The sequence below is a fragment of the Ursus americanus genome, chromosome 30 (genome assembly GCF_024610735.1).
Source record: "Ursus americanus isolate L20-20 chromosome 30, mUrsAme1.1.p, whole genome shotgun sequence".
NCBI lineage: Eukaryota > Metazoa > Chordata > Mammalia > Carnivora > Ursidae > Ursus > Ursus americanus.
This window is the reverse complement of record NC_142156.1, coordinates 29,936,684-29,963,717: the sequence shown is the minus strand read 5'-3', so window position 1 is coordinate 29,963,717 and position 27,034 is coordinate 29,936,684. Positions and strand designations below refer to the sequence as shown.

Sequence of the window (27,034 nt, the reverse complement as noted above, 5' to 3'; positions counted from 1 at the left end):
GATTTGTTTCCAGGACTGATCCAGGCCACCTGGCAACTATCACAGTGTACCCTAGACTATCCTTTAAGAACCTTTGCAAAACCTCTGACCCAGGCCCTGCCCTGAAGCTGCCTTAATCACACAGTGGCATTTGGAGAAAATGTCAGAAGGGAGTAACAAAGGCCCATACGGCCACGACACCTATTTCAGGTACACCAGGCAGGCAACAGCTTCCAAGGCAGACCAGGTGGGGGACTCTGGAAGGCAGCAGTAGGACACGAAAGTAGAGAACCCAGATCCACCTACACAGAAGACCAGGTCCCTCCGAAGCTGAAAACAGGATGTGGGCCAAGGTCAGACTGGGGAGGGTGTGGGCAGGATGCCCAAGCTTTGCCACTGAACTGACGAAGTCTTAGAAGTGAAACTACAAGGCAAATAATGGTAGCATTCTAAACTCATACACTTTTAAACTGCTTTTTATTATAAAATATAAGTCTGTGATTTAAAAAAAGTTCAACCAAGCATAACATAAAGAGCCAGAAGCGGTACTTCTCCTGGGCATCCTTCCACAAGCCACCCTGCATGTGTGTCGGGTATGCTACTAGAAAGGAGGGGACACAAGAGCTGGAGATGAACAATAAAGCAAAGAGATGAGTGTCAGATGGCAAGACATCAGTGAGGAAAAGGGGATGCCTGGGGAAGAGGGCTCCAGTGCAGGAGTGGGAGGGAATGAGGCTGCACATGACCTCTGTGAGAGCGAAGTGACGCTGCCACAGGAAACTCAAACAAAGAACGGGGGTGCTCGGGTCAGGCAGCGTGGGCTCAACCCTAGCTGTAGCGGGCAAAGCAGACGCAAGGACACTGCCCTCTTCGGAGGGTTACTAGGAGAGATGCGTGAGAAAAATACATCAAAAGATCACAACCTGTACATGAATCATGGACACAGCAGCTTTATTTGTTACAGCCCAAACCTGGAAACGACCCAACGTCCTTCAAGGGTGAGTGGATAAGTAAACCGTGGTACACCCCCGGTCCATGGAATACAATTCAGCAATGAACAGGAACGATTTACTGCTGAAACATGGAGCATCTCAAAGGCATTACACTGAGTGAAAAAAACCAGTCTCAAATGTCAAACATTGTGGGATTCCACTGATGTAACATTTGCAAAGTGACATAATTGTAGCAACGGGGAATAGTTCCGTGGTTGCCAGGGCTTGAAGTTGGAGGGGGGGTGGGATTATTAAGAAATAACACAACAGCTTGCTACTGGTGATGGAACAGTCCTGCATGCTGCCTGTGGTGGTGACACCACACGTGATAAAATCTCATGGAATTACACGCACGTTAGCAACAATGCATGTAAAAACTGGTGATGTGGGAAAAAAGGCCACCTGGGTGGCAGCATCATCCCAACGTTCATTTCTCGGTTTTGACAATGTAGTAAGAGGTTAGCATCGGGGAAGCTGGGTGAAGGGCACATGGGTACTCTCTATGCCACTCTGCAACTTCCTGTGACTCTTAAACTATTTTGAAAAATACATACAAAAAAATAAATACGAAGGGGGAAAAAGTACCAAAACACTCTGCAGTACTGAAGTACACCCCGAGTGCTGAATCACTGTTTATGAAAATCAAAGGGCTAATAAGACAGGCCCTGGAAAGAAGAGGGAGACCGGAGCCACACACACACTCCCAGCTGGAGTAGCTGCACAGAGGGGACAAGGGGCTGGGTCCTGCAGGGAAGCACAAAGAGAGAGAGGCACCTCCTATCAGGGAAGGGAAGCCTGGCCAAGGGGCAAGGGCAGCACTGGAAGAAATGGCTCCTGAGATGGAAGCCTTCTGGGCGCTGCGGGGTGCTGACAGCACTGCTTTGTGGGTGACAACAGCCTGAGACATGACTGTGTCTATTTCAGCTACAAAACACAACCCCCTGGGTGGAGTCCCAGACTACTCCAACCTCCTCTGAGTCCTCCACTCCTGCTCAGGGGCAGGAGGAGGGCCTCGGTGTCACTTAACCCTTCTGATAGCCCGAAGGAGATCTGGAACTTTTTCTCTCCATACACAATAAAGATGAAAAGACAGAGCTACCTGCAATTTCTCCAAGCTTTTCTCAATACCATCCTAAGCAAAGGAATAAAATGCACATCATCACCTGCAAAGGAAGTGGCACGGTACTCACTCTGTGGCGCTGCTGTAGACACAACAGCCATGCCGTGGGGGGCCATCCCCGAGGTGCCGGGGGGTGGCTGCCCTGAGAGGGGCATCGGCTGCCCCATGGTGCCAAGGCCACCCATCCCGCCCAGAGACTGTCCTGGGCCCCGAGAAGGCATGCCGATTCCAGCTGCTCCCGCAGCAGGCCCACCAGTCAGGCTCTGTAGCGCATTCATAGGGTCTGTGGGAACACAAGGGCACAGAGTCTCAGCCGAATGCCAGCTGAACCACAAGGCTCCGCCGAAGGCTAGGAGGCCTCAGAGAGCACACACTTCCTTCCACCTACAGGCACGACTCCCTCAAAGCCCCAAGCGGTGAAAGGCCGGAATCCCGGGAGCCTCTGGGCCCACAATTGCCCATCACACCCCAGGAGCCCAAATGCCAGCGTGTATGTCTTTGCTCCTGGATCGTGAGCCCTCCCAGGCAGGGAACACATCTCAAACCCTAGGATGGCGTGTGCCAGGGTCCTAATGCTGAGGGACAAATGAGCCCTTGAAGGCATGGGGCAGCCCGCACCCCTCCTGGCTATACACCCCTCCTGTTGGGTGAGACACAGATGGGAACCCCAAAGACAAGAAAGGACAGCAGGTCCTTCTTCATGGTAAGAAAGACCCTGTGGGCCAGAGAACCGAGGGGGCACAGACAGATGTTCTCTCGGGGAAGTTACAAGTTTCCCTGTACACCAGAAGCCCATCTCTGCTAAGTCTGTGTGGACCCCAACTAAGGAGTTCTCAGGACACCACACTGAAACAAGCTAAGGTGTGCAGGAGGGCTGGGGAAAGGGTCCACAGAGTGCCACGAGGCACAGGGACGCTTGCCAGGAGGCACTGGACTCCGCTCAGTGAGCAATGCCATGACCTGGAACAAGGAGCCCAAGACTCTCGTCAGAACAGTGTAAACTCACGGCAAGTATAGACAGGTATGGCCCAGCCAGGGTACCCTGCACACAACTGGGTGCCAAAGGAACCTATGCTCTAAGGCCAAGAACCCAGACATTTTCCTGGCCACATGCTCTTTATCCCATCCAGCCCTGGCTGGCAGATCATCCCTGCCCATGCCAAGAGAACTCAGCAGGGAGAGGGGGCCCACACAGACAGGGGCAGCCAGCTCGGCCGAGGCAAGCCTGGGCACCCAGCATTTACAGCTCTGCTGCCTGTGGTAAGACAAACAGCATGCCGGGCTGGCTCCCTTCCGGACAGATCAGAACTCAGCTGGCTGTCATGGATTTGCTAAACCCCTTCACTGGCAGCTCAGTCAGCAAGACCAGTGCCGAATCAACAGAGTTCCCATGTGATAAAGTCTTGAAATTAAAAAAAAAAAAAAAAAAAAGTAATTCTTAACTTACAAAGAAACTTTGTAACTTGAGGAAGTGAATTCACAGCTACTCTCTAAAAAAATACTACTACAGATTATTATAGTAAATAGATCATGGTAATTTTCTTCCAGAGAGCTCAAAATTTTAGATGATGTCTCCATAATTGTGGGAGTTTTTAATCAGCTTTTTGCTGGACAAAAACAGTATTTGAGTGACATGGGATGGGGAGGTCTCTGACTTCAGCCGCCCAGGAAGAGGAAGCTCGGAGGAGGGCCGGGCGTGGCTCGCAGTTCTCACCGCCACCCAGAGCTCTTCTTTCTGTGAACTTTCTCCTCTAATAACAGCTTAACCCAGGCACATGCAGCATCCACAATCGCATTCTTGCCGCCCCCAACCCAAGGCTGGAATAAAACTTTAATTCAAACAGGAAAAACTCTTACCACTGACGGAAGCTTGAGATTTTTTGTTATCTGTATTTAAGAAAACAAAAACAAAAAATAGAGTAAACAAGGTTTTATATAACCACATATTTCAACGGTAAGTCAGCTTTGTAGGCATTTGCCTAGAGGTCATCTGCTGAAACTAAACACAAGACAGAAGATCTCTCAAGTGTGCATGCATGCATGCGTGCACACATGTGTGTCCACTCCTGGCGGAGCTGACACTCAAGGGGGTCCGAGGGAAGACGGTACAGAACCACCCAAGGTCAACCCAGGGCCTCGGAGAACTGCCCCCAGGCAGTAGCCCGCTGTGGGCCTACTCTGGCTCTCCCTCCTTCCCAGGTGCAGGGTCTCAGTGGGGCCCCGAGTAACAAACACGAGAGCTGTAGGGATCCACGATGGTCCAGAGTGGCGCTGAGACTTCCACGACGCATCCTTTTTCAGCCCGCTCTGATGAGGCAGCATCCCTACTTTCTCCGTGAGGAAAGTGAGTCTGTCCAAGGCTGGCTAGAAGCCGTATCTATAGCTGCTCCTAGCACCAGGGGACAAGCGCTGCAACAGGGCCTCCCTCCCCGGGTGAGTGATGAGCGGCAAGCAGGCGGGGCACACGCCTGGCCCCCAGGGCTGTGTGCTGCTGTGCCAGGGCCGCCTCCCAAACAGGCCAGGACAACCCAGCCCCAATAAGCAGAGCCACTTGCCAGGACAAACCAAGGCATCTCATCCAGGCTGCTCATTCCCCAGGCTCCTAGTTTCAACAATTTGTTCTAAACACCGTAGGACCTTCCCAAACATGCCAAAGAAAGTAGAATCAAGTGAAGTTCCTCTGGCTGGCCATTCTGGTAGAAAGTTAGTATGGAAAGAAGCAAAACCTATGGGCCACACAGGGACTCTGGGGTTTGTAACATCTCCTTTTGTCTGAGATTACTGACTAAAGCTGTTGCCACCTCTACAAGCACGGGTAGAAACCACCGGACGTGCCAAGTGTGCACTCCACAGACAGGCTGTGTCAAGAGGAGCCCATCTCCTGGTCACACAACTGCAGGCAGGCAGGCAGGAGGCACTGTTGGCTGAAACCGCAGAGGGCCCCGCCGACCTGGTTTCCTTCAGAGACTGTGACCGACCATCCAGGAATACTCACTGTCCTCCATGCTTATGTATAACACACAAAAGACCACCAAGATCCCTGAGCCCAGTCTACAAGGACACACACTTAGAGCCACTGCTGCCGCCAGGCTGGTCTGACAGGATCCCAGCAACCCCAGCAAGACCCTGTGAATCAGAGGCAGTGGAATGCAGCAGGCGCCAGGCGACCCTCAGCAGGGCAGGGAGCCAGAGGCAAGACTCATGAAGTTCCAGCCTGACAGGAACATGCATTTAGGTCAGACCCCCATGGGTCAATAAAACCGACTCCTAGGGAAGGAAGTTTCTTTTCCAGGGTAAACCTGGCTTATTTAAGAACTGCCTAGAGACAAAGGCAACAGTCTTTTGAAAAAGGAGATGTCCATGGACAAGCAAAAATAGCAGGCCAGACCACTTGGAGGCTAACATTTCCATTATGCCAAAATCAGCAATTTTGAGGTTGAGGCTCTGAGGAGATGGGAAACGGAATAAAATGCAAAGCAATGCAGAACTTCCCAGAAAGCAGGAGATTTTTAATACAGACATTCTGCCGTAGGCACTGTGGCCAAGAAAGCCCCCACGGTCCCAAGAAAGGGCCAGCCCCTCCTGGCCATCAAAACCACCCAGATATGTAAATTTTTACTTACGAATGTCTCGAAAATGGATAATGAGCCTGGCCACGAGAGAAAGGTATTCGTCCTAAAAGTAAAAACAGGAAGCAGTTTAATCCCAGATGAAGAAGTGAAGCCGTGTAACGCCCCTTCCCGCCCCCCTGCACTGCCGTGTCACCGAGCACAGGGTTCTTCCTGAAAGGCTGCTGGCCCGCCTGGCTCAGCCTCTGGAATCCATCTCTCAGAGAAGAGCTGTCAGTGCTCGGCTACAGCAGGCCAACAAAAAGCACAAAGAAACAAAAAGCCAAAAGGGATACGGAGAGGCATCAAACCGCTGCTCCTTCCACCCTGGGGTAAATGCTCCACCAAGAGGGCCGCCAGCCAGCTCAGCCACCCCTCCTTTCACAGAGGGGACGAGGGGCCAGCCTGAGGTCACAAGGCACATCAGCAGTAGATATGCGCAGGCCGCTTTTGTCTTTGCACTATTTGTATCCAAGTACTTTCGCTTTTAATACCCGGCCTGTTGCTCTTTCACTGCTGACGTGCTTGCATGCCAATCTGGATGTGCGCCCCTGGTTGTGCTTTTCAGAGATCTGTGCGAATCTGAATTTACTGCACAGGCAAGGGAGAGGGCACAAGGCCACTCGAGGGTGGCAGGAGGCGGTGGCTGCTGCTGAGCGCCCTCTTCTTCCCAGCTGCTGGGTTTCTGGAACTGTACAGCAGGACCTGCCTTCTACCGATTGTCCTCTTTGCAAACCAAGAACACTCGCTCCTTGGGGTTTTGGGGAAATCACCACTGTGAGTTTGTCCTGTGGTCAACGAAGGCATGTCTGAGTTAAAATCTTATTTCAGAGAAGCTGTACCATCCTTCCCCCCCCGCCCGCCCCCCCGAAGTACCCATCCTTCCGGCAAGGCATCCCTGCATGGGAAAAGCCTTTGCTCTCTGCCCTGTTCACACAACCCTCCTTCCTAAGTCACTGCAACACTGAGAGTCCACTCAACAGCAGGCTGATGGTATGACACCCACACAACCCAGGCCCCAGCCACACCACCTGCGGTGCTACTACTACCCTGGGGACAAAGGCCAGTGAGCCGAAGCACAAACAGTAAACCTATGTCATAAGAGACACCTTCAGGGAAAAGCGGTCTCAGGCGAATACAAAAATATAAGCACACTGTAAATCTTCATTGCCCTTTACCTACCTCCAAACTTCAGCCCACCACTCTCTTTTGTCCAGGGGAATCAGCAGAGGCAAACATGAGGGGAAAAGGCCCAGGGGAAAGGCAAAGCCGGGATGGTAAGCACATGCAAAGGGGGTAGATACAGGAAGAGGGACAGTGAACCTCTGCTGGAGCAAAGGGACGAATAGCAGCTATTGTCAACACTCCCCATTGCCAACTGCCCCCACCAATTTCTGATGGGAAAGACAATGTGCTAGGGGTGAAGGAAGCCCCCTGCAGTTGGGGCTTGAAGGATAGTGGTGTGGTGAGCAGGGAGCAAGGAAGGTGGGGAGCCTGAAGGAAGTTCAGGAAATGAGGTGGCCAAGTACAAGGGAACGAGGACTGGGAGCTTTCCAGGTCAATTTCTGACGTCTTGTTAAGGCCATGGGCCATCTATTAAATTGGGGATACCTTAAAAGAATCTGTAGAGTTTTCTCCACTTCCAAAAAAGATAAAACGAAGAAATAGGTTGAAAAAGCAACCAGATACTTTTATTCAGACACAAGATACAGTAAAAATGGAGCCCAGGAGCATGTCCCCAAAGCCTTTAATATAGAACCAGGACGAGGTGCTCAGAGCCCTGCTGCAGTCCTGAGCCCAGACCTGGATGGCCAACGTGATCTGCTCTCAGCTGGGGCCACCCACTGCCAGACCAGACCAGCATGATAGGCCTGGGGGACAGGGGAGGAAGGAGGGGAGGAACGTGGACACCTGACAGGAGACATGGGCAGAGGAAGCAGTTAGTCCTACAGCCACCAAGAGGTTTTCTTGCAGGTTAAACACATCTCCAAGATTCCTGCAAAGGCCAGGCCCCCCAGGAACCACTGTGAGCTGAGGGCTGCGTATCCGCTGCCAGTGTTTCTCCCTCAGAAGGCCCCGGGGTCCGAGACTGCACCTCTCGTGTCCCCCAGGGTGGGCTGCTTCACTCCCCTGGCTCCTAACTCCGAAGTCCTGACTGACCTGCCCCCGTGTGAGAATTCCCAGGCTCTGCCACCCTCTTCTGCTCTAAGACATCCCACCTCTCTGGGACTGCCCCAGACAAAGGGCTGAGGAACACGTGACGTCCCTTGCCTTCACTCAGTCTTGACCATCTCCCCCACTCAACATCAAAAATCTAAGTGTCACAGCTACAACATGAGGCTGGGTGCTACCAAACCAAGGTAATAGCAGCTAACACTCTGGCACTTAACGTGGTGCCAGGCACGGCTCTAAACCTTCACATATATCAATGCATTTAATTCTTCCAACCACCTACTGAGGCAGGTGCGTGGCGCCTGGTTTGCAAATGAGAAGACAGGAACGTGTGGGGAAAAGCTTTATAGTTTAAACCCTTGCTTGACCTGTGCAAGACTAGCATGAAGGCCCAACGACAAGGGTGAGGGATGCCTCCCCACATGGATGTGGAGGGAGCAACAGGAGCAGGGACACACACAGGCTCCATATAAAATTCCAGGCACCACACACTACCTTTTGTATAAGACATGGGAAATCTGAAAACATATATGCGCTTGTATCTGCAAAACCAAATGCTGGAAGGATAAACCAAAATCGGAGATAAACAGTTACCCCCAGAAGTCTCAGGGACTGGACTGAAAATGAGATTTCACACCTTGTTATATGATTTTCACACTGGAAGCATGTACATCTTTTTAATCAAACTGAACATAAAGCTAAACCAAAAGAAAAAGTACAATTCCTAGAAATTCAAAATAAGCTGAAATGTATGAGCTCACTATCAAGTTGGTATCAGAATCATAGAGGGAAACCAGCCCTTTGAGTGATCATTTAAAAAAAACAAAAAAGCAAACAAAACAAAAAACTGCATGTCCTTAGTGGAAGGGATACACTTTAAGGACTAACAGAGGTGCAAAGAAATCTTACACTTCATTCCACATTTTGTTACTATTTGTTACCAATATTAGCGATAATATTAATCTGTTCATTTCAAAAGTATTTTATGTTTTTAAGTTTACTTTTTTTAGTAATCTCCACAGCCATTGTGGGGCCCGAACTCACAACCCCGAGATCAAGAGTTGCATGCTCCTGAGTCAGCCAGGCGCCCCCCAAAAGTATTTTAGAGTAGAGCAAGTAATTATGCTAATGATATTAGAAGCCAAGACAGTCACGTTAAGAGAAAAGATACATGTTTAAAATGAAAGTAAAACCCTGTAAGGTTAAACTGGAATGGGAAATATCAGCGTGAAATTATGGGGGTTTTGAGGTTGTTGCTTGTTATCACCAAAACATATTACTTCTTAGCTCTGTTCACAAAAAGGTGCAGAAGCCATTAGCACCAGTGCCCACACTGCATGCTCTAAATACCATTTCACCCTCAAAAAGGAACCAGGGCTCCATAGAGGAACGGCCCATTCCAGGACCAAGACGCAAGTAAGCTGCAAAAGACGAAAGGAGTTGTGATAAGGGGCCCTAAGAGGGACAAAGGGTGCTTGGGGGCTGCCCCTGGGTGAGGAAGGGACCACAGAAGCATCGAAATGAACCACGGCAATGGACTGAAACACACAAGATGCAGAGCCCCAAGCTCGTAATAGTCACAGGAAGAGAACGCACCCTCACTCCTATCCCCAAGCTCTACTGATTACCCCTGGGGTTAACCAAGGGTAGCAAGTCCTTGGGCTACAAAGGGACAACGGACAGGAAAGCATTCCTGGTCACCCAGAAGAGGCTGTGTTTCAAGCAACCAAGAAGTCTTGGTTGATGAAAAAAACGCCTTCTTTGCAGAAAAATTCCTTCTAATAAATGTGTAAGGAAATGTGTCCGGAATTAAGGACAATTACCATTTTGCAACATCCCATTAAATGGCGGAACCATCAGATGACAAGTGGATGGGGAACTTTTCAGAAGAGTCAGGCTGTCACTCTCTGAACTCCCGACCAACTGTGGTCTCGTGGGGAAATATGAATGCAGGGCACCACTTCAGACATATTCTTACTCATGACACCACTGCAATCCTGAGCTCTTCCCATCTAACACCCAGTTCACAAGAAATAAGGGGCAAAAAGGAGGGAGTCAGACAATAGGGGAAACTGTTGGTAGAAACACACATGCCAAAGACTCAGCCACTTAGGACTCACAGGGAAGTGAGGAATCTGGCAGAGAAAGCTCCATATCATCTTAAAGAATACATGTGTATCATCAAAACCAGAATGCTGGTAGAAAGATGAATGTTACAGGTGTTTCTGGGGAGGGCTCAGAGAAAATGAGGAACATGTCATTGGAAACTGATGCAGAGAGAATCCTTGGTATCTAGTGGCAGAAGTCTGGCTGAATTGTATCCTAGTTGTGTGGAAGGCAGAACTTGAACTTGTAAGCAATGAATTTGGAGATTTGGCTGAGCAGACTTCCAAGCAAAATGTTGAAGGTCTGGCCTGGCTTCTTGCTGCTCAGAGTAAAATGCGGGAGGAGACAGAGAAACTGAGGTAAGAACTATTAAGCAAAAAGGAACCTGGACTTGATGGGTTTGGGAAACTCCTAGGCTATGCAAATCGGGGAAAGAAAAAAAAAAATCAAGCTAAACTGAGGAGGTTCACTGTTACGAAGGTGCACTCCTGCAGAAAAAGCCAGGGTGTGGCTGGACACAAATTTTGCTAGTGCCAGAGAGAGTGGGCACGAACTCAGGGATCCCCTCAATCATGAATCTTCTCACAGAAGACAAGGGCAGGGACGAAATCATACAGGAAAGATCGGTAGAGAAACCCCTTGTCTAATGGTGTGAATCCTGTCACATACATGGGAAACCCAAGAAGGCGTGTGAGCGTTACACCCGCAGAAACCCTGACAGTTTGGCCTGAAAAGGAGAGAGACTGGATGAAATCAAAGAAGGGTGTCAGATTCCCAAAATTCCATAGGCAGGAAACAGGCTGATAAAATGACTCAGCTGCAAACATGTGCTACTCTTCAAGAAAAGGAAAGATGATCACAAGGGCAGAGCTTCAGGCCAAGAGGCCAAAGCCAGGAGCCCGGAGATTGGAGCCTCCAAGTCTGGTAATTAGTTACAACAGCTATAGGAAACTAATACACTGTCCCTATCGATTTGCCTATCCTGGGTATTTTACACACACACAAAAAATTATGACTGTTTTATTACACTTAGCATGGTGTTTTCGAGATTCATCTGTGTTACAGCATGTATCAGTATTTCATTTCCATTGTATGAATATACCTCCTTTTGTTTTGTTTATCCATTCATCAGTTGATAAACATTTCAGTTATTTCCACTTTTTGGCCATTATGAATGATGTTATGAATATTTGTATACAAGTTTTTATGGACATTTGGTAACTGTTTAATTTTTTGAGGAATCATCACACTGTTTTCCACAGTGACCGCACCATTTTACACTCCTTCCAGCAACGTAGGAGGTTCCAAGGTCTCCAGCCATCATGAGTGTGAAGTGGTGTCTCCTTGTGATTTTGATTTGCATTTCCCTAATGACAAGTGATGCTGAGCAGCTTTTCATGTACTTCTTGGCCATTTGTAGGCCTTCTTTGGAGATATGTCTGTTAGAGTCCTTTACCCCCTTTTTTTTAAATTAGGTTTTTTGTTGTTATTGTTTAGTTGGAGAAGTTCTTTATATATACTCTGGATACCAGCCCCTTATTAGATCAATGATCTGCAAATATTTTCTCCCATTCCATGGGTTGTCTTTTCACTCTTGATGGTGTCCTTTGAGGCGCAATAGTTTTTAATTCTTTTTAATAGTTTTTAATTTTGATGAGTCAAACTAACCTAGGTTTTCTTTTGTTGTTTGTGCTTTTAGTGTCACATGTCAGAAACTGTTGCCTAATCCAAGGTCACAAGGATTTATGCCTACATTTTCTTATAAGAGCTTTATAGTTTTAGCTCTTAAATTTAGGCCTTTGATTCTGAGTTAATTTTTTGATTCTGAGTTAATTTTTGTAAATGGTGTGAAGATGGGATCTAACCTTGATATTTTATATATGGTAATCCAGTTGTCCCAGCACCATTTGTTGAAAAGACGATTTCTCCCCACTGAAATCTTTTAGCACCCAGGTCAAAAAAAATCTATTAACTGTAAACACAAATGCTTATTTGTAGATTCTCAGTTCTACCCCATTGATTAGTATGTTCGTCCTTACGCTAGTATGACCTCGTTTTGATCACCGTAGCTTTGTAGTACATTTAACAATTCACAAGTAGGGGGCGCCTGGGTGGCACAGCGGTTAAGCGTCTGCCTTCGGCTCAGGGTGTGATCCCGGCGTTCTGGGATCGAGCCCCACATCAGGCTCCTCTGCTGGGAGCCTGCTTCTTCCTCTCCCACTTCCCCTGCTTGTGTTCCCTCTCTCGCTGGCTGTCTCTATCTCTGTCGAATAAATAAATAAAATCTTTAAAAAAAAAAATCACAAGTAGGAGTCTTCTGTTTTCTTTTCCAAGATTGTTTTGAGTATTCTGGGTCCCTTGAATTTCCTTAGGATCAGTTTGTCAGTTTCTACAAAGTCTGTTTGAAAGTTTTCCTCATATATTGAAAAATGTATCAAATCCCAGAGCAGGTACCCCAGAGCCAGTGCTCTTGGCAAAAGGAGGCCTTTGATAAGTATCGCATTGGGAGTCATGGGTTTTAACATTTTATTTTTATATATTCTAAAATATTTTAGACATACAAAAAATGAATAATAAAACAAATGCCAGTGGTCTCCTTACCCAGCTTACATGTAAAAATAAGACAGAGGGGCAACCGTCTGGCTCAGCTGGTAAAGCATGCAACTCCTGATCTCAGGATCATGAGTTCAGGCCACAGGCTGGGCATGCAGCCTACTTAAAAATAAAACAACAACAACAACACACCCCAAAACCAAAAATAAATAAAAATTAAAATTAAAAATAAAAATAACAGAAAAGAAAGCAAGTGAACAAGCAAGCTAGCTCTCCATACTACAAATGACTTGCCCTATATAGCTGTTTCTTCACAGGTAAACAGGAGAAAATGTCACAAGGGCTAACGTGTGTATTTCTCTCAGCCTCAAAACACGCTACAGCAAACATAGCTGGTGAAAACGAAACAATCAGAACTGACAGAGAGGCTTCTGAACAAGTATGCTTACTAAGGATGGTGCAGGAGTCCCGACTGTCACACATTTTGGACAGAACGGAGGGAAGGAGCACTGCCTACTAGACCTTTCTCATGAACCAGCTACACCCAGCTAGGCTTTCCTAGCAGATCTCAGCAATTGTTAAGAAAATGCTAGTCTGGAGGCGCCCGGCTACCTCAGTTGGTAGAGCATGCAACTCTTGATCTCAGGGTCGTTGAGTTCAGGCCCCATGTTGGGTGTAGGGCTTACTTTAAAAGAAAAAAAGAAAGAAAATGCCTGTCTTTTCATGTGCTCACATTTCTCAGTGTGCACAGCTGTGCTTCTCTCAGCTCCAAGATGCAGTGCTTCTAATGCCTGAATTCTTGGGCGGTCCAGTAGCTGCTCTTCATGAAACAGGGACAGCAGAAGGTATATTCAGATTCAGTCAAAGCCAGACTCCAGGCTTGTGAGGTCCCTTAAAAAGGCTGAAGGTAGGAAAACACCTCCTTTTATCAGATGTACGTAGACATGCTCCTCTTCCCTTGCTGGGAGCATGGCTGCGCTTGATCCTATTTCCCAGGCTGTGCTGGTCCCCATTTATTCCAGCTGGCTGGCTGCTCAGCTCAGGCCCTCCTCTTTGGCTAATCCCAAGGTAGTTTCCCACTTCTGATGCTCAGTCTCCCTGGTCCCCGTGTTTCACTCTGGCCTCCCAGTGGGGTTTTAGTTCTGTACTAGTCCTTTCTACACTGTAAACCAGAAACATGTACTATTTTTGCATAATACTGATTAAATGCAAAAGAGTACATGAGTGTTTAACTTACAGGCTTAATGTAAAAACAACCAAGTAATAAGCAAAGGTTCGGAAATGCACTGAGCTTTAGTAAGCATCACTACACACTGCCACAGTAGGCACCGACACAGAGTTCCTGGGACCCCTGACTGTGCTCTCATTCAGTGGATGCCAAATCTGCTTCACAGGCTCGTTCAAGTGTTCAGAGTTGCCACTCTCACAACCCACCGTCCCCAGGCACAATTATTTTTGCTTCCATCAGCCTCCTTTAGGCAGAGAGTAGTCCCATCTGTAGGAATCAAAGGTGTTAAGGAATTAAAGTGGCTGTTTGGGTATCTTTTGCTATGACAGATGGGAGGCAGTAAAAGAAGTGGTTAAGAGTGTGGTGACACCAGACCATCTGGGTTCCATTCCCTGCTCTACCTCCACCCAGATCTGTGACCTCCTGGCTAAGTTAACTAGCACCTGCATGCCAGAGCCTCCTTCTCTGAAACTGGGGAGAGTGGTACTGTATTTGCTTCATACAGCTGATGTGGGATACAGAACAGGGCCTTGGGGTATACACTAGGCAGCCTGAGGTATCCATTAGCACCCCAGTTTCCTTCAGGGTGGACACCTCTGGACCTGCCAGCTTGCCAGGATTCCCCGGGAAGGTCAGCCCCTTCACTGTGGCCTCTTACACCTCTCAGTCCCTCCTAGAATCCAGAAACAGAGAAATTACTCTTCTCCGTCCTTCTCCCTGCTCTAGGGCCCCACTTCTTTCACAGTTGTTCTGATGGAGTCTCAGATGGGAAGGGCAGGCAACAAGAGTGCCCGGGCTGCCATCCGACCAGTCCTCACTGAAGGGCCTCACTGCACTGACTGGCACTCAGCTCTACAAGGAGCTTAGGCAGTAGTAAAAAGCTGGGCATCAGACAATGGTGCCCAAGCAGTATGTCTGTCTCTGTAAAAAAGACAGGAAATTTTCAACACCTGTTAAAAATACTTCTCTTCCAAATAGTTGGGGGTGGGGCTCTCCTCTTTGGAGTTAGGGATTTAGAATCGGCTTGACCAAAGGAAATGGGACTGCGGTCATTAAGGTTCAGAGTGTGGGCGAGGCAGAGGCTGAGACAGTGAGGGGGCTGTTGTGCTGCTCGATGCCATCTTTGGGATGGAAAGCATCCCAGATGATAGGAGAGTGTCTGTGACAGCCGATCTCCAAGAGGGCCACCAATAATCACTGGCCTCCCTGTACAAACAGGCAACTGCTCACATCAAAAGACAGATGAGGGGCGCTTGGCTGGCTCAGTTGGTGGAGCATGCAACTCTTGATCTCAGGGCAGTGGGTTCGAGCCCCACGTTGGGTGTAGAGATTGCTTAAAAATAAAAAAATAAAAAAATAAAAAAAAGGAGGTAATTCCTACTGCCCTTAGGACCTGCTGTATCAGAGTGATGTTCTAGGACTTCTGAGGACAGGTAGCTTCCACATCCCCCTCCTCAAAAGCCAGTTGCCAGGTAGTAAGAAGTGCAGGCTGTACTGCTGGAGACACCACGTGGAGGCCACGTGGTAAAACTGACGTGCAGATACAGGAGTGAAGCCTTGATGGACCTTCCAGGTCAGCACAGCCGCCTGCTGAATATAGCTGCATGAGAGCTCACGCGGGAGGTCAGCAGGACGGTCAGCTAGGCAATGCCAACTGCCCTGGCTGCTGACCCGCAGAATCAGGAGAAATACTTTATTGCCTTAGGTCACTAAGTTTTATGGTAGTTCCTTATCAAACAACAGATAACAAACAATAAGGAACCAACAAGTTCTCCATTTCGAAAGCTGAAATAGTTCAATAAGCCCTCACCAAAGTTCTTTTAATTCTAAGAAAATACAAACAAAACCAGTAAGAACATTCCATCCCCCCCAAATATTTGCAAATTCTACATCTAATAAGAGACTTAGATCCAAAACACATTAAAAATTCTTACAATCAATTAAAAAAAAAACCAAGAACTCAATTTTAAAATGGGCAAAGGATCTGAATAAACATTTCTCCAAAGAAAATACACAAAGGATCAACAAGTACATGAAGATACTCAGCACCGTTTGTCACCAGGGAAATGCAAATCAAAACCGCAATTTCTGTGAAATACTACTTCGCACTCATTATGATGGGTATAATAAAAAAGACAAACAATAATCAGTGTTGGTAAGGATGTGAAGAAATGGGAATCGCATACCCTGTCAGTGGGAGTGTAAAATGATACAGCTGCTTTCAAAAACAGTGTGGCTGTTACGTTACCATCTGATTCAGCAGTTCCACTCCTAGGTATCTCCCCAAGAGAAATGAAAATGTTAGGTCCACAGGAAAGCTTCTACACACGATTTTGGTTTTGTTTTGTTTTGAAGATTTTATTTTTATGAAATCTCTACTCCCAACGTGGGGCTCGAACTCACAACCCGGAGATCAAGAGTCGCGCATTTCGCTGATTGAGCCAGCCAGGTGCCCCTTGTACACAAATGTGTACAGCATTATTGGTAACAGCCCCAAAGTGGAAGCGAGCCAAATGACCATCAACTGATAAACATAAATAAGATGCAGTGTGTCCACACGACAGAATATTATTCAGCAGTAAAATGGAATAAACGACATGCAACGAAATGGTCCGTGGATGAAATCTGCAAATATTATCCTAAGTGAAAGAATCCAGTCACAAAAACATTTACTGTATGATTCCATTTATATGAAATGTTCAGAAAAGACAAATCCATAGCAACAGAAAGCAGGAAGTGGTGGCCTAGGGCTGGGAAAATGGGGAGCGCCAGCCCACGGGAATGGATTTTATTTTAGAAAATGTTCTACAATTCAGATTGTGGTGATGGTTGTACCACTCTGTGAATATCCTTAAGCCCACTGAATTACACACTTTAAATGGGTGAATTGTGCAGTATATGAAACGGATCTCAATAAAGTTATTAAAACAAAGGAAAATGTTTATTATGTATATCCAGAGTGCAGAGCCCCTGCGCCTCAGTGCTCAGAGCTCTTCTTTACACTTCCATGTGGTCACAAACACTCACCTGTGTGCTCTAACCTCTAAGACCAGATCATGCAGGTGGCTTCTCTTCTGGATACTGCTTTCTCCAGCTGGTGACCTCTATCTTTCTATTTTGAAAAATATTCACCTCATCTCAACACTCAGACCAAGTCCAAATCTCCTGAATTGACCTCTCTATGTCTTGACAGTTGGTTTATCCAAACCAGTATCCCATCAAGGGCTATAAGTAGGATCGGCTTTTAATTCTTGATGCACAAGGATGTCCTAGAACTCCCAATACCACACTCAGGCACAAAGTGCTGAGGAGCAGACCCAGCGCAGCTGAGGGACTGCACGGTCAGGATATGCAAGGCAGGCAGGGCAGGTGCGGTGCAGAAGAAAAGACGCGGGCATCAGCCCCTCCTTGCGCAAGCTGGGTAACCCTACACAAGTCCCTGGCTTCCTTGTGCCTGTTCTGCTTCATTTCTACTAAAACAGCTCTGCCCTGGGGAGAACACTCTGATGAAAGGAAGAAAGGAGGTGGTCACATGAAGCCCATGGCACCCAGCCCAGGACAAGAGCTCACACAGCTGAAATCCTTCCCAACTACTCCACCTGTGACATTCCTAGGCTCAAGGCCTCAACCTCGACAAGCATCGCCTTTAGCACTTAACAAAGCAGGATGGGAACGCTTGTGGGCCCACGTGTCAGGGCCCTGTGGAGCTTTAGTGAGGACCCCCTGGGGAGCATTCTTATTCAGAGGACCTCCGTGAGCACCCTACAAGATTCCTGGGAGCTGACCATGAATGGAAGGTGTTGGCAACAGGGTTGTGGTCAAGGCTGGGCCTGTATCCTGCATGTCCCCCCAAGTACCCTCCCTATAACTGTACCATGAACGTGTGGGAAGACCCACAGCATGCTGTAGGTAAAGCTGATGGTGCCCATGGTCAATCAGCGAGTGGCCACCCCACCCCCACTCCGCAGACAGAGAGATTCCAGAGTCTGCCTTGTACCCTCCCCTTCCTGAGCCTCTGAGCTTTCTGCTCCACCCACCAGGGCCTTACCCGGGTCTTGGCCTTCAGGAACACATGGCTCTCCATATCCTTGCTGGATTTACTGTGGGCCACACCAGCTTTCCTCATGGCATCCTCACTGTAACACAGAAGAAAAAAAGATGTTCACACATACCTGTAAGTCTGCTCCTGTAGGTTTCCTGGCCAGCAGGCCCTGCTCAGCAGCTGCCCCTGGGTGGAAGAGGTACTGTCCTCCAGCGTAACAGCCTGGCTAAGGTCCAGGAGAGGCATATAAGGAGGGACTCTCAGCAGAGCGATAAAAGGCAAGCTGAGCAAGGTAAGGGGGAAGAGCCATGAGAAGGAAGAAACAGGAAAGGTAGACACCACAAAGCAAAGCAGCTACCCGGGGCAGAAAGGATGAGAGGAGCCAGGCCCTAGGAGTTGCTCACAACAAGCACAAAATCAGGTATACGCAGATGGCTGAGGGGCCAGCACCCTCTATTTCCTACCCTCTGAGTGGCCTGGGTGTGTCCCCCCCCCCCGCCCCGCCAACTCTGGCATTAAGAACAGTGGGACCCCGGCTCCGGTCTCCTCCTCTGTAAAACAAAGGGGCCATGCAATGTCAACTCATAGTCCCTCCCAAGGTAAAGGTCCTTTTTTTTTTTTTTTTTTGAAGATTTTATTTATTTATTTGTCAGAGAAAGAGAGAGAGCACAAGCAGGGGGAGCGGCAGGCAGAGGGAGAAGCAGGCTCCCCACTAAGCAAGGAGCCCAGTGCGGAACTTGATCCCAGGACCCAGAATCATGACCTGAGCCAAAGCCAGATGCTTAACGGACTGAGCCACCCAGGTGTCCCAAAGTAAAGGTTCTTATGTAGGATGTGCAGTTTCTCCAAGCGGAACTAAGGAAATAAACCTCACAAATGTGGAAACTACTTAAAAACACATTTGCCAACAAGCACCTGGGTAGCTCAGTCAGTTAACTGACCCTTGATTTGGGCTTGGGTCATGTCTCAGGGTTGTGAGATCAGGCTCCATCCTCTGTGCAGAGTATGCTTGAGATGCTCTCTCTCTCCCTCTGCTCCACCACCCCCACGCTCTAAATCAATCAGTCAATCTTAAAAAACAAAAAACCAAAAAAACACATATTTGCCAAAACATGTCCAATCAGAGATGGAAGGCGATCACTAGTTTTCACCTGCTGATGCTCTGCTAGGAGGGAGCCACGCACACCAGCAAGCTTGAGCTCCCTGTGAATGGCAGCACACAGCCCGAGAAACACACACAAAGCCAAGAACAGGTGTGCGTCTCTTAGAAAGGAAGGGGCACGCTACACTTGGGCCTCTCAGGGCCTGGCGCGTCCGCTCACAGCCTGCCTTCCTCCCAGGGCTGAGCACGTTGGTAAACAAATGAACGAGCATGTCAAAGCTCTGTTGCCTCACCCCAAGAGAATTAAACAAACAGTCCAGCTGGTGCCAGACAGCCTTCTGACCACTCCAAACAAACGAAAAAGCAAACCAACCAACCCCAGGATGCTGAAAGAGCGGGCACATGGGGCTGCATGGTCATGTTTGTGACCCTTAAAGAAATCACGAAAGGAGTCTCGGTGCTGAGACTTGGACAAATCTGTATTAATGTGTAAAGAAACATAAAACGACCTTGACCCCCCACACTGCTGGATAACTCATTAAACACATGAGTGCAGAGTCTCTACCCCCGTCTGCTTCCTCAAGCTGCACCGAGGCAAAGCAGGAGCAACGAGTTCCTGTTGGCAAGGCAGCCAGGATGGAGCAGACACCCCCATGAGGAGCAATGTGATCACGGCCAAAAGAGCAGGGTGAAAGGAACAATGTAGGAGGACAACGCAGTACCCAACTCTCAGGGAAGCGAGAGAGGCAGGCACGGAGGAGCTAGCCAGTGTGAGGCGGGAGTCCACACACACAGATCGAGAGTCGTCACTTGGTTAGGCTCTAAGTCGCTGAGCATCTCCGACAAGAGAAGTGACTGAGCAAACCAGCTTTCAGAAGGGTGCCTCACCTGTGTCCCCCAGGGCCATACCTGTTCCCTTCCCCACTTTCCAAGAGCAGTGGGAGGCAAACCCTGTCATGGAGGCTTCCCAGGACTGAGGGCCACAAAGCTGCAGACCAACGGAGAGAGCGATGGACACAGCCAAGAGGGCACTTGCTAGGCCGTGGGACGTGCTGGAGGCTGGCTGAGGGGAAGTGGAGAGGTCATGGTAGAAGGTGGAGCCAGGACCAAGGTGTGAAGCACAAAAAGGCAGAGAGGGGGCCTGAGAGCTCCGAGATGGGACTCAGTTATGCACATGGGCTCTGTGCCCAAGATGAGCAATCCCCGAGGGCTCAGGCAGGCTCCTGGCTGGCTAAAGGCAGCCCTCCCCAAGCTGCTGGCTGGCCACTTTGATGGAGTCGGCAGACTCACAGGCCCCACACAAACTCTGTGAACCCTGACTGCAGCAAAGACACCTGGCACAATCCCCAGAGACAAGACACAGACACCAGCCTAAGAGCTTTGAGGTGGGGGGACCTCGCCAGGCCTGAAGGCACCAGATGCCAAGGGATGTGCTGGAGGAGAAACCCTGTCCCCTCCGGGTCCATGCAACATCACTGATGACACAGACATTGGGGGCACTGGCTGTTATGTGACTGAAAGAGCCTGAGGAAGACTGTCAGGACAGGGGGCCAGAATCAGGCCTGTCTTGACAAGGCAGAATACACACCTTAGCAAGAGGAAACACACCTGGGGTAAACACCCATGAAGGGGCTGCGCAGCTACGGAGCCGAGGAGGAAGGCTGCTCTTCAGCCAGGCGCCAGGGCTCTGCGAGACAGCACCGTGCCCGTGTCTCGTACGTGTCCCTTCCATGGCTGCACACCACGTCTGCCCAAACAGGCCCTGCATGTTTGTTGGCTGAAGACTGAACAGGCGCCCTGAGCACTGTTTTCAGTTCTGCAAACCGTATTTTAAAAAATGTTTTTGCTCCTGTTTCTAGTCTGCAGATCATGCTCCACAAAATAGAAGATGAAGCAAACAAGAAACCTGGCAGTTCTGCTCTCTGTTACCATTTGCACGTTTGCCCCCAAGGAGGCCCTGTCCTTTCCTTTTCAGCCGGCTCAGCATCTTGTCAAGGGCGCCCATCCATTATCTGGTTCTAACTGCACAGGGAAGAGCTTCTCGCATCAGTGCTTACGGGTGGTGGCCCTCCCTCCTTCCGTACCAAGTACCAGCATGCCCACTGCATGAGCCTGTTGTGGGTCCCAGCCCCACATTCAGGGCAGCCCCCGCACAGATGCAGGACCGGCTGCTCTCCCCCTCTGCTCTGTCCCCGGGATGCCTACAGGAGCAGCTGGACCTGGATGGCCATTCCTCAGCCTCTGTGTCCAGAAAACAAAACCCTTCCAGCAACCGTCACTAAACAAAAGCAAACTAGCACACAAAAAGACAGCCCTAAAGACAGAGTGGTGGTTACAGCCTCAGAGAAACAACTTAGAAGAACCAGCAAGTCCTAGTGAGCTCCACCCACACACAAGCAAGCCTGAGGTCAGTGCCGGGAATACAAGGGCCTGCCCAGTCAGGGGAGGTCAGGGAGCAAAACCAAGGTCAGTTCACAAGGGTGGACCCTAACTGTGGCTATCGTGCCACAGTTCCAATACCAAGGCAGTTGTCCCCAAACCTGAGGCCACCAGGAAGGCGCCAGCACGACAACAGAGGGGCCTGTCTCCTGGCCAGTGCCTGGGCGTGCCCAGCCCTCTGAGAAGATAGATGGAGGACTGACACTGGCTCAGAGCTCGCAGCCCCCTGCTTCAACCCGGGCTCCCCAGCTCCCCAGGTACAGCTTCTTCCTGGTCGCCATGGCTACACCGGTCTGCCTGGTCAGGGTTCAACTGGTATCTGGTTTAGACTTGAGTCTCCTGGGGGGGGACCTGATCCACCCCACAGGCCCTGTGAACTCCACCACCACGACGTAGCAGAAGGTCCTTCCTGTCCAGACCCCTCCTGAGCAGAGGGCAGTGACACACCAAAAACAAAACAAAACAAAACAAAAAAACCAGTCTGTAACCTTAGCTCTGTGTCCACCGAATGCGCACACTGGAAACCTGGGAACCCCCTCTTCACTTCCCAATTCTGACTGCTGTTCCTTGAAGTTTAAACCCTCACCTCATTTCTCACTGCACCTGTGGTGGTCCTTCCTGATGGGCCTCTGTCTCCACCCCCAACACCTCCACCAGCACCAAGCCAGCAGGAGTAGGAAGCGGCCCGGGCTATGTTCCTGCCTGCCTCAAGGGCCTTACTCCTTACCAGCAAGGCAGGCAGCCATGGAGCCCACTCCCTCACTCTTCCAGGGCCCTGCTGCCAAGCATGCTGATGCTCAACCATCCCACCAGCCTGTCAAGCCCTCCGGCCGTGCTCCTACCGAGGCACCCCACTTTCTGCCTCACAGAAACCTTGTGGTCACCCTGGCCACACCCGTGGCACCTCCTGGGGGAACTGCTGGCTCCCTGCTGGTCGGCGCTGCCGTCCTACAAACACCTTGAGAGCCGGGACTGTAATTGGCACCAGACAAATAACTGGCTATTTTTAACACAAGGAGTGGTAATGCCACGCATTTTGATGGGACATGATGTGCAGAACCGAAAATCAGTGTGATAGGAATAGGGAAACCGGGCCTTGAATGAGCATGTCCAGACAGCAGAGGTCAGGGTGATGGGAAAGTATGTGCTGGGGTGGGCGAAGTGCTGGGCACTGGACCCTGCAGGAAGTAGACAGAGGAGGAAGGGCTTGGGCTCCAGAATCAGACAGACCTCACACAGACCGGGGCTCAAATTCCGACCTGGCCACTGGCCAGCTTGGGTCTTGGGAGAGACGCTCTATCCCCCACACACATGCTCCTCATAAAGGAGCTCTCTGAAAGGGCTGTGGCCAGGATGAAGGGAGGTGCACAGAGGTGGCCAGGGTGTGAGGCCAGGCCCAGCCTCGGCCCAGACTGCAGCTCCTGTCCAGTATCTGTCTGCTCTGCTGCCTCACCTCTTCCCTGTCCCCAAATTGGGAAACTCAGTTCATCACCTGGAGCTGGTTCCTAGTCTTTGTAATCTGAATCAGTGCAAGATAAAGCTAAAAAACTAGCAAACTGTGTGTGCTGGGAAGGTACACATGGCTGTAAGCTGCAAGTATGCTAATGCTCCAGCCTGCCCCTCGCCACTCCACCCCCAAGCCGGCGACCCTGGATAAGGCATCACCTTGCGGGGCCTGCACGTTCTCACCTCCAGGGCTGGTCTGAGGATTATAGTAGTTAACGACGTCAGGCACTTGGCACGTAGGAAGCAGTAGGGTGTGTTACAGAAATACAGAAATTTACTGTGCCTAACTGCACAGTAAGACTGCATCCCAAAATACCTCCAACGTTCAATGACGTTGGCGTCGCCCCCTTCCTAGCAGATGACAGCAGTGAGTGTGTGCGGCTCCCTCAGGCAGAGCTGCTGTCCCCCTGAAGCTGAGCCACCTGGAAGCATGCCCTCAGCTGCCCAGCCGGCAAAACACTTCTCAGAAAGGGCCTGTGCACAGGTACGCTGATGAGAAGCATTCAGCGGCCTTCTCTGCCCTCCAGCTGCCTGGCCCTCCCCTCGTGCTCCATTCCAAAGGGCCACATGCAGGGGCCTTCACACCTCTCCTGACAGCACCCTCCTCAACACTGCCCCTTCTCCAGGTTCAACCTCCTTTTCCATTGCTGAACATGTGCCTGCATTCGCAGGAGAGCAAGGCCATCTGGTTGGTCTCCTGCTGCTGTCTAAACCAGGAAGGTGTTTTCCTCTCTGCGTCAGACTCACCCTCCTGCCCCAGGTGGACAAGATGCCCACCCATCCGTGGGAGGTTTTTGTTCTGCCCAGAGGAAGCCTCCCCTCTTTTGAGAACCACACACTCATCAACCAACTGACCTCTCATGGGGCAGGAGTTTTGCCAGCCCTGCCTCACCCCACCCTACAAGAGAAGCTTCCAGATGAAGTGGCACCTGTGTGTGCCAAGAGTCAGTTCACCCACCTGGGACGGACCTTGCAGCTTGCCTCGGTGACCCTTCACCCTATATGTGTAAAAGCCCCAATCATAAAAGTGCCAGACAACAACAGGAGAATAGTTATATAATATTGGGCTGAGGAAGGCTTTCCTAAGCACACCATCAAAAGTAGATACCATATAGGGAAAAAGATCTTGCCAAGTTAAAAAAGATTCCTACCACATTTTTAAAAAAGGTTTTATTTATTTATTTGACAGAGAAAGAGCACAGCAGGGGGAACAGCAAGCAGAGGGAGAGGGAGAAGCAGGCTCCCTGTTGAGCAGGGAGCCTGAAGCAGGGCTTGATCCCAGGACCCCAGGATCATGACCTGAGCCGAAGGCAGATGCTTAAAATAAGGAAAAAGTACCCTTGATACTCCCAGCCCTCAGCAGCTCAAGCCCGCCCCTGATGTCTGAGAAGGAAGGCTCTGGCAGCCCTGCTTCCCTATCAGGCGCTCAGGGCAGTACCCACCCCCCGCACCCCATTCCTGTGCAATGGCCCTGTATGTTTGGAAGTAAGCTCCCAGCACTTGTGGCACAGCCTAGGAGTACTCTATGTTTGGTAAACCAGAGCTCGGGCCAGCACAAGAGAGAACTGTTCCACCCTCTCTAAATGCCAGCTGGGTCCAAGCATTGCCATGGTTGAGGCCTAGCCCAAAGCTTCTGCCCTGCCCCAGCGTCAAGGAATCCTGTGAGCCTGCCCCCAGGAGAAGGGCCAGGAAATGAAGACAGACCAGAAGGAAAGCAAATCGCTACACTGGCCCTGAGCAGCATACACAGTATGCCACAGCTTTGACTTAAATTAAGCTAGCTTAAGCCACAGTCTAAATAAATATGTTCCCTACAACAATTTCATTTAAAAATAAAATTAAATGAGATATGAACCTCTAGGCTGGCATAAGGAACTGAACTTGCATGTCTAATTTTGTTGCTCTCAAAACCCCACTAAAACTACAGAAAAGGGGGGATTTTGTTTTTCTTTAACACAAACTCACAAAGCCAGGAAGGTCAGAAGTGATGGCTCCAACAACAGGATTTTAGAATCTGGAACACTGATGGCCCAGTGGTGATGGACATAGCAAGCCAACCAAGAAAGCAGAGTCCTAAGTAAGTGACAGTGAGGAGGGCTGAGAGCCAATCCAGTGCCAGCCCCAGATCTTCGTAAGGCTCTGGATGGGCGTGCCAGGCACTCAGGGACCAGAGATAAATGGAAAGATTCCTGGGTGAAAGGCTTCTCAGTATCCCCTCCTCCACTTCACACTGCTGGGTAACCACTTCCACACTAGCAGACACCAGAGATTTATTCTCTGGAAAAGCATAAAATGGAGAGTCATTGGACTGTGAGGGGGGGCAACCCACCCAGCTGAGAAGGCACGGGGAGGATAATGAAAGAAGCAGACTATGTGGCCACTGAGTATCTAGATCCACACTAACTGCTGACGCCTACCCGCCTGCCCTTCTGCCCACCTGTGGCCTCCTCCAGGGTGGCACCCAGGTCTTCACCCTACAGCCCAGTGTTTGGAAGACCATGTTCTGGAGGAAAGACCCAGAACCTGAAGCTACATGAGCCTCCGGGGAAGCTGGCAGTGGACAAGCCCCTCGTGCTCAGAGTGTCCACCTGTCTTCCCCATACCCCTCTCTTAGAGTGAGCCACCAACCAAGGGCTCCCAGACACCCTCACACGTCAGATAAAGACCCCATGAGAAAAAAATGCCAAAATAAAATCTTTATTTTCCAAAGAAATAAGACATTGCATCCATTTAACAAGAACAGGATTCTAAAAACAGGAAGTCAGATTAACAAAAAAAAGAGAGAGAGAAAGGAAAAAAAAAAGAAAGAAAGAAAGCAAAGAAAGAGTTCTCTAAAAGCATGTCGGTAGTGAAAGGCCAGAGATAAAATGGAAGGAATCCCCCAGAGAGTGACGCCAAAAGACAAAACGATGGATACAGGAGACAAAAGATAAAGTAGAAGAGGACGGAGGGGCCAACATTCAGACACAGGGGGCAGAGGAAACACAGGGAGCGGAGGAAACGCGGCTCCCTGACACATGATTCGAAGAAACTTGCACTGCAGCGCTGGACAGGAGGCCTGCGAGTGAGGCAAGCTGCCCTCAGCTTACCAGAAGTGCTGGGCTGCACAGCAGCAGCACCACAAACAGCAACGCAGCGGGACGTGCTTCTCAATCCCTGACCCAGCATTTCCGACCTAGAAGCCCATGTGCACCCAAATGGACATGGTCTCCAGAAATTGAGTTCTTTTTCTAGAAGCTAGTGGAAGGAAGGAACCAAAAAGAACACACCACAGGATACAGGAAACAAGAAACCAAGCACCGGAGCCATGCAACTTGAGAGACTAACGCTGCCTCTGGCCTGTGCCCTGAGAGTTCCAGAAGAGAAAAAGCTGGAGCTGACAGCCAGCCTGGCAGCACTGAGCACGGGGATAACTATACTGAGAGGCAACTGGAAAGTACAGGAAAAGTGAGCCACAGGTACACAGAAAGCTGGGCACATTTTTAAGAAGGCAATTTTATTCTGGAGAAAAAAATTTTAAAAAACGGCTTATCACAGTATGCCACAAAGGTCGCCCGTAGAGTATCATTTGTGTGGGCATAAGCGTCAGTATTCCTTACAGATTGACCCAGGAGGTAAAATACAGGTAGAACAGGGAGCAGCAGAGATAATGGCTCTGTAAAGGAAGCTACAGAGAAAGTCAATACATAATTCATGAAACTCATCAACGTGATGCCCCGAGACAGCAGGACGTGCACATGACTCAGAATCACAGGCACACACCGGGAGAAAGAGCGGAGTTGCAGAGGAGGACTCAGCGAGTGGGGACACACCATGGTTTCGGGGGGGGGGGTTGTTCTTTGTTTTTAAAGATTTTATTTATTTTAGAGAGAGAGAGAGGAGGAAGAGAGTGAGTGCACATGCACGAGCTGGGGGAGAGGCAGAGGGAGAGAGAATCTCAAGCAGACTCCCCACTGAGTGTGGAGCCCAACATGGAGCTCAATTTCAAGACCCTGAGATCATGACCCGTGCCAAAGTCAAGAGATGGAGGCTTAACAGACTGAGCCACCCAGGTACCCCGGTTTCATGTTTTATTTTGTTTTTTAACCACTCCTTGACTTTTAATACTTACATGCATATATATTACTTTGATAAAATAAGAATTAAAAGTTAAATGACAAAATGCACATAAAAAGTGTGCCACAGAC

At 49.5% G+C, this 27,034-nt stretch overlaps 1 protein-coding gene across 1 annotated transcript in view; it reads right to left on the bottom strand.

The window, feature by feature from the left end:
• The window catches only part of MED15 (mediator complex subunit 15), a 64,443-nt gene that overhangs the window by 23,291 nt on the left and 14,118 nt on the right, over positions 1-27,034 (bottom strand). Inside the window, exons 2-5 of the mRNA XM_045815230.2 lie at positions 17,807-17,894; positions 5,715-5,766; positions 3,949-3,978; positions 2,162-2,374 (exon numbers count right to left, since the gene is read on the bottom strand). Coding sequence (XP_045671186.2) covers positions 2,162-2,374; positions 3,949-3,978; positions 5,715-5,766; positions 17,807-17,894 — 383 coding nt within the window. The remainder of the gene's footprint in view (positions 1-2,161; positions 2,375-3,948; positions 3,979-5,714; positions 5,767-17,806; positions 17,895-27,034) is intronic.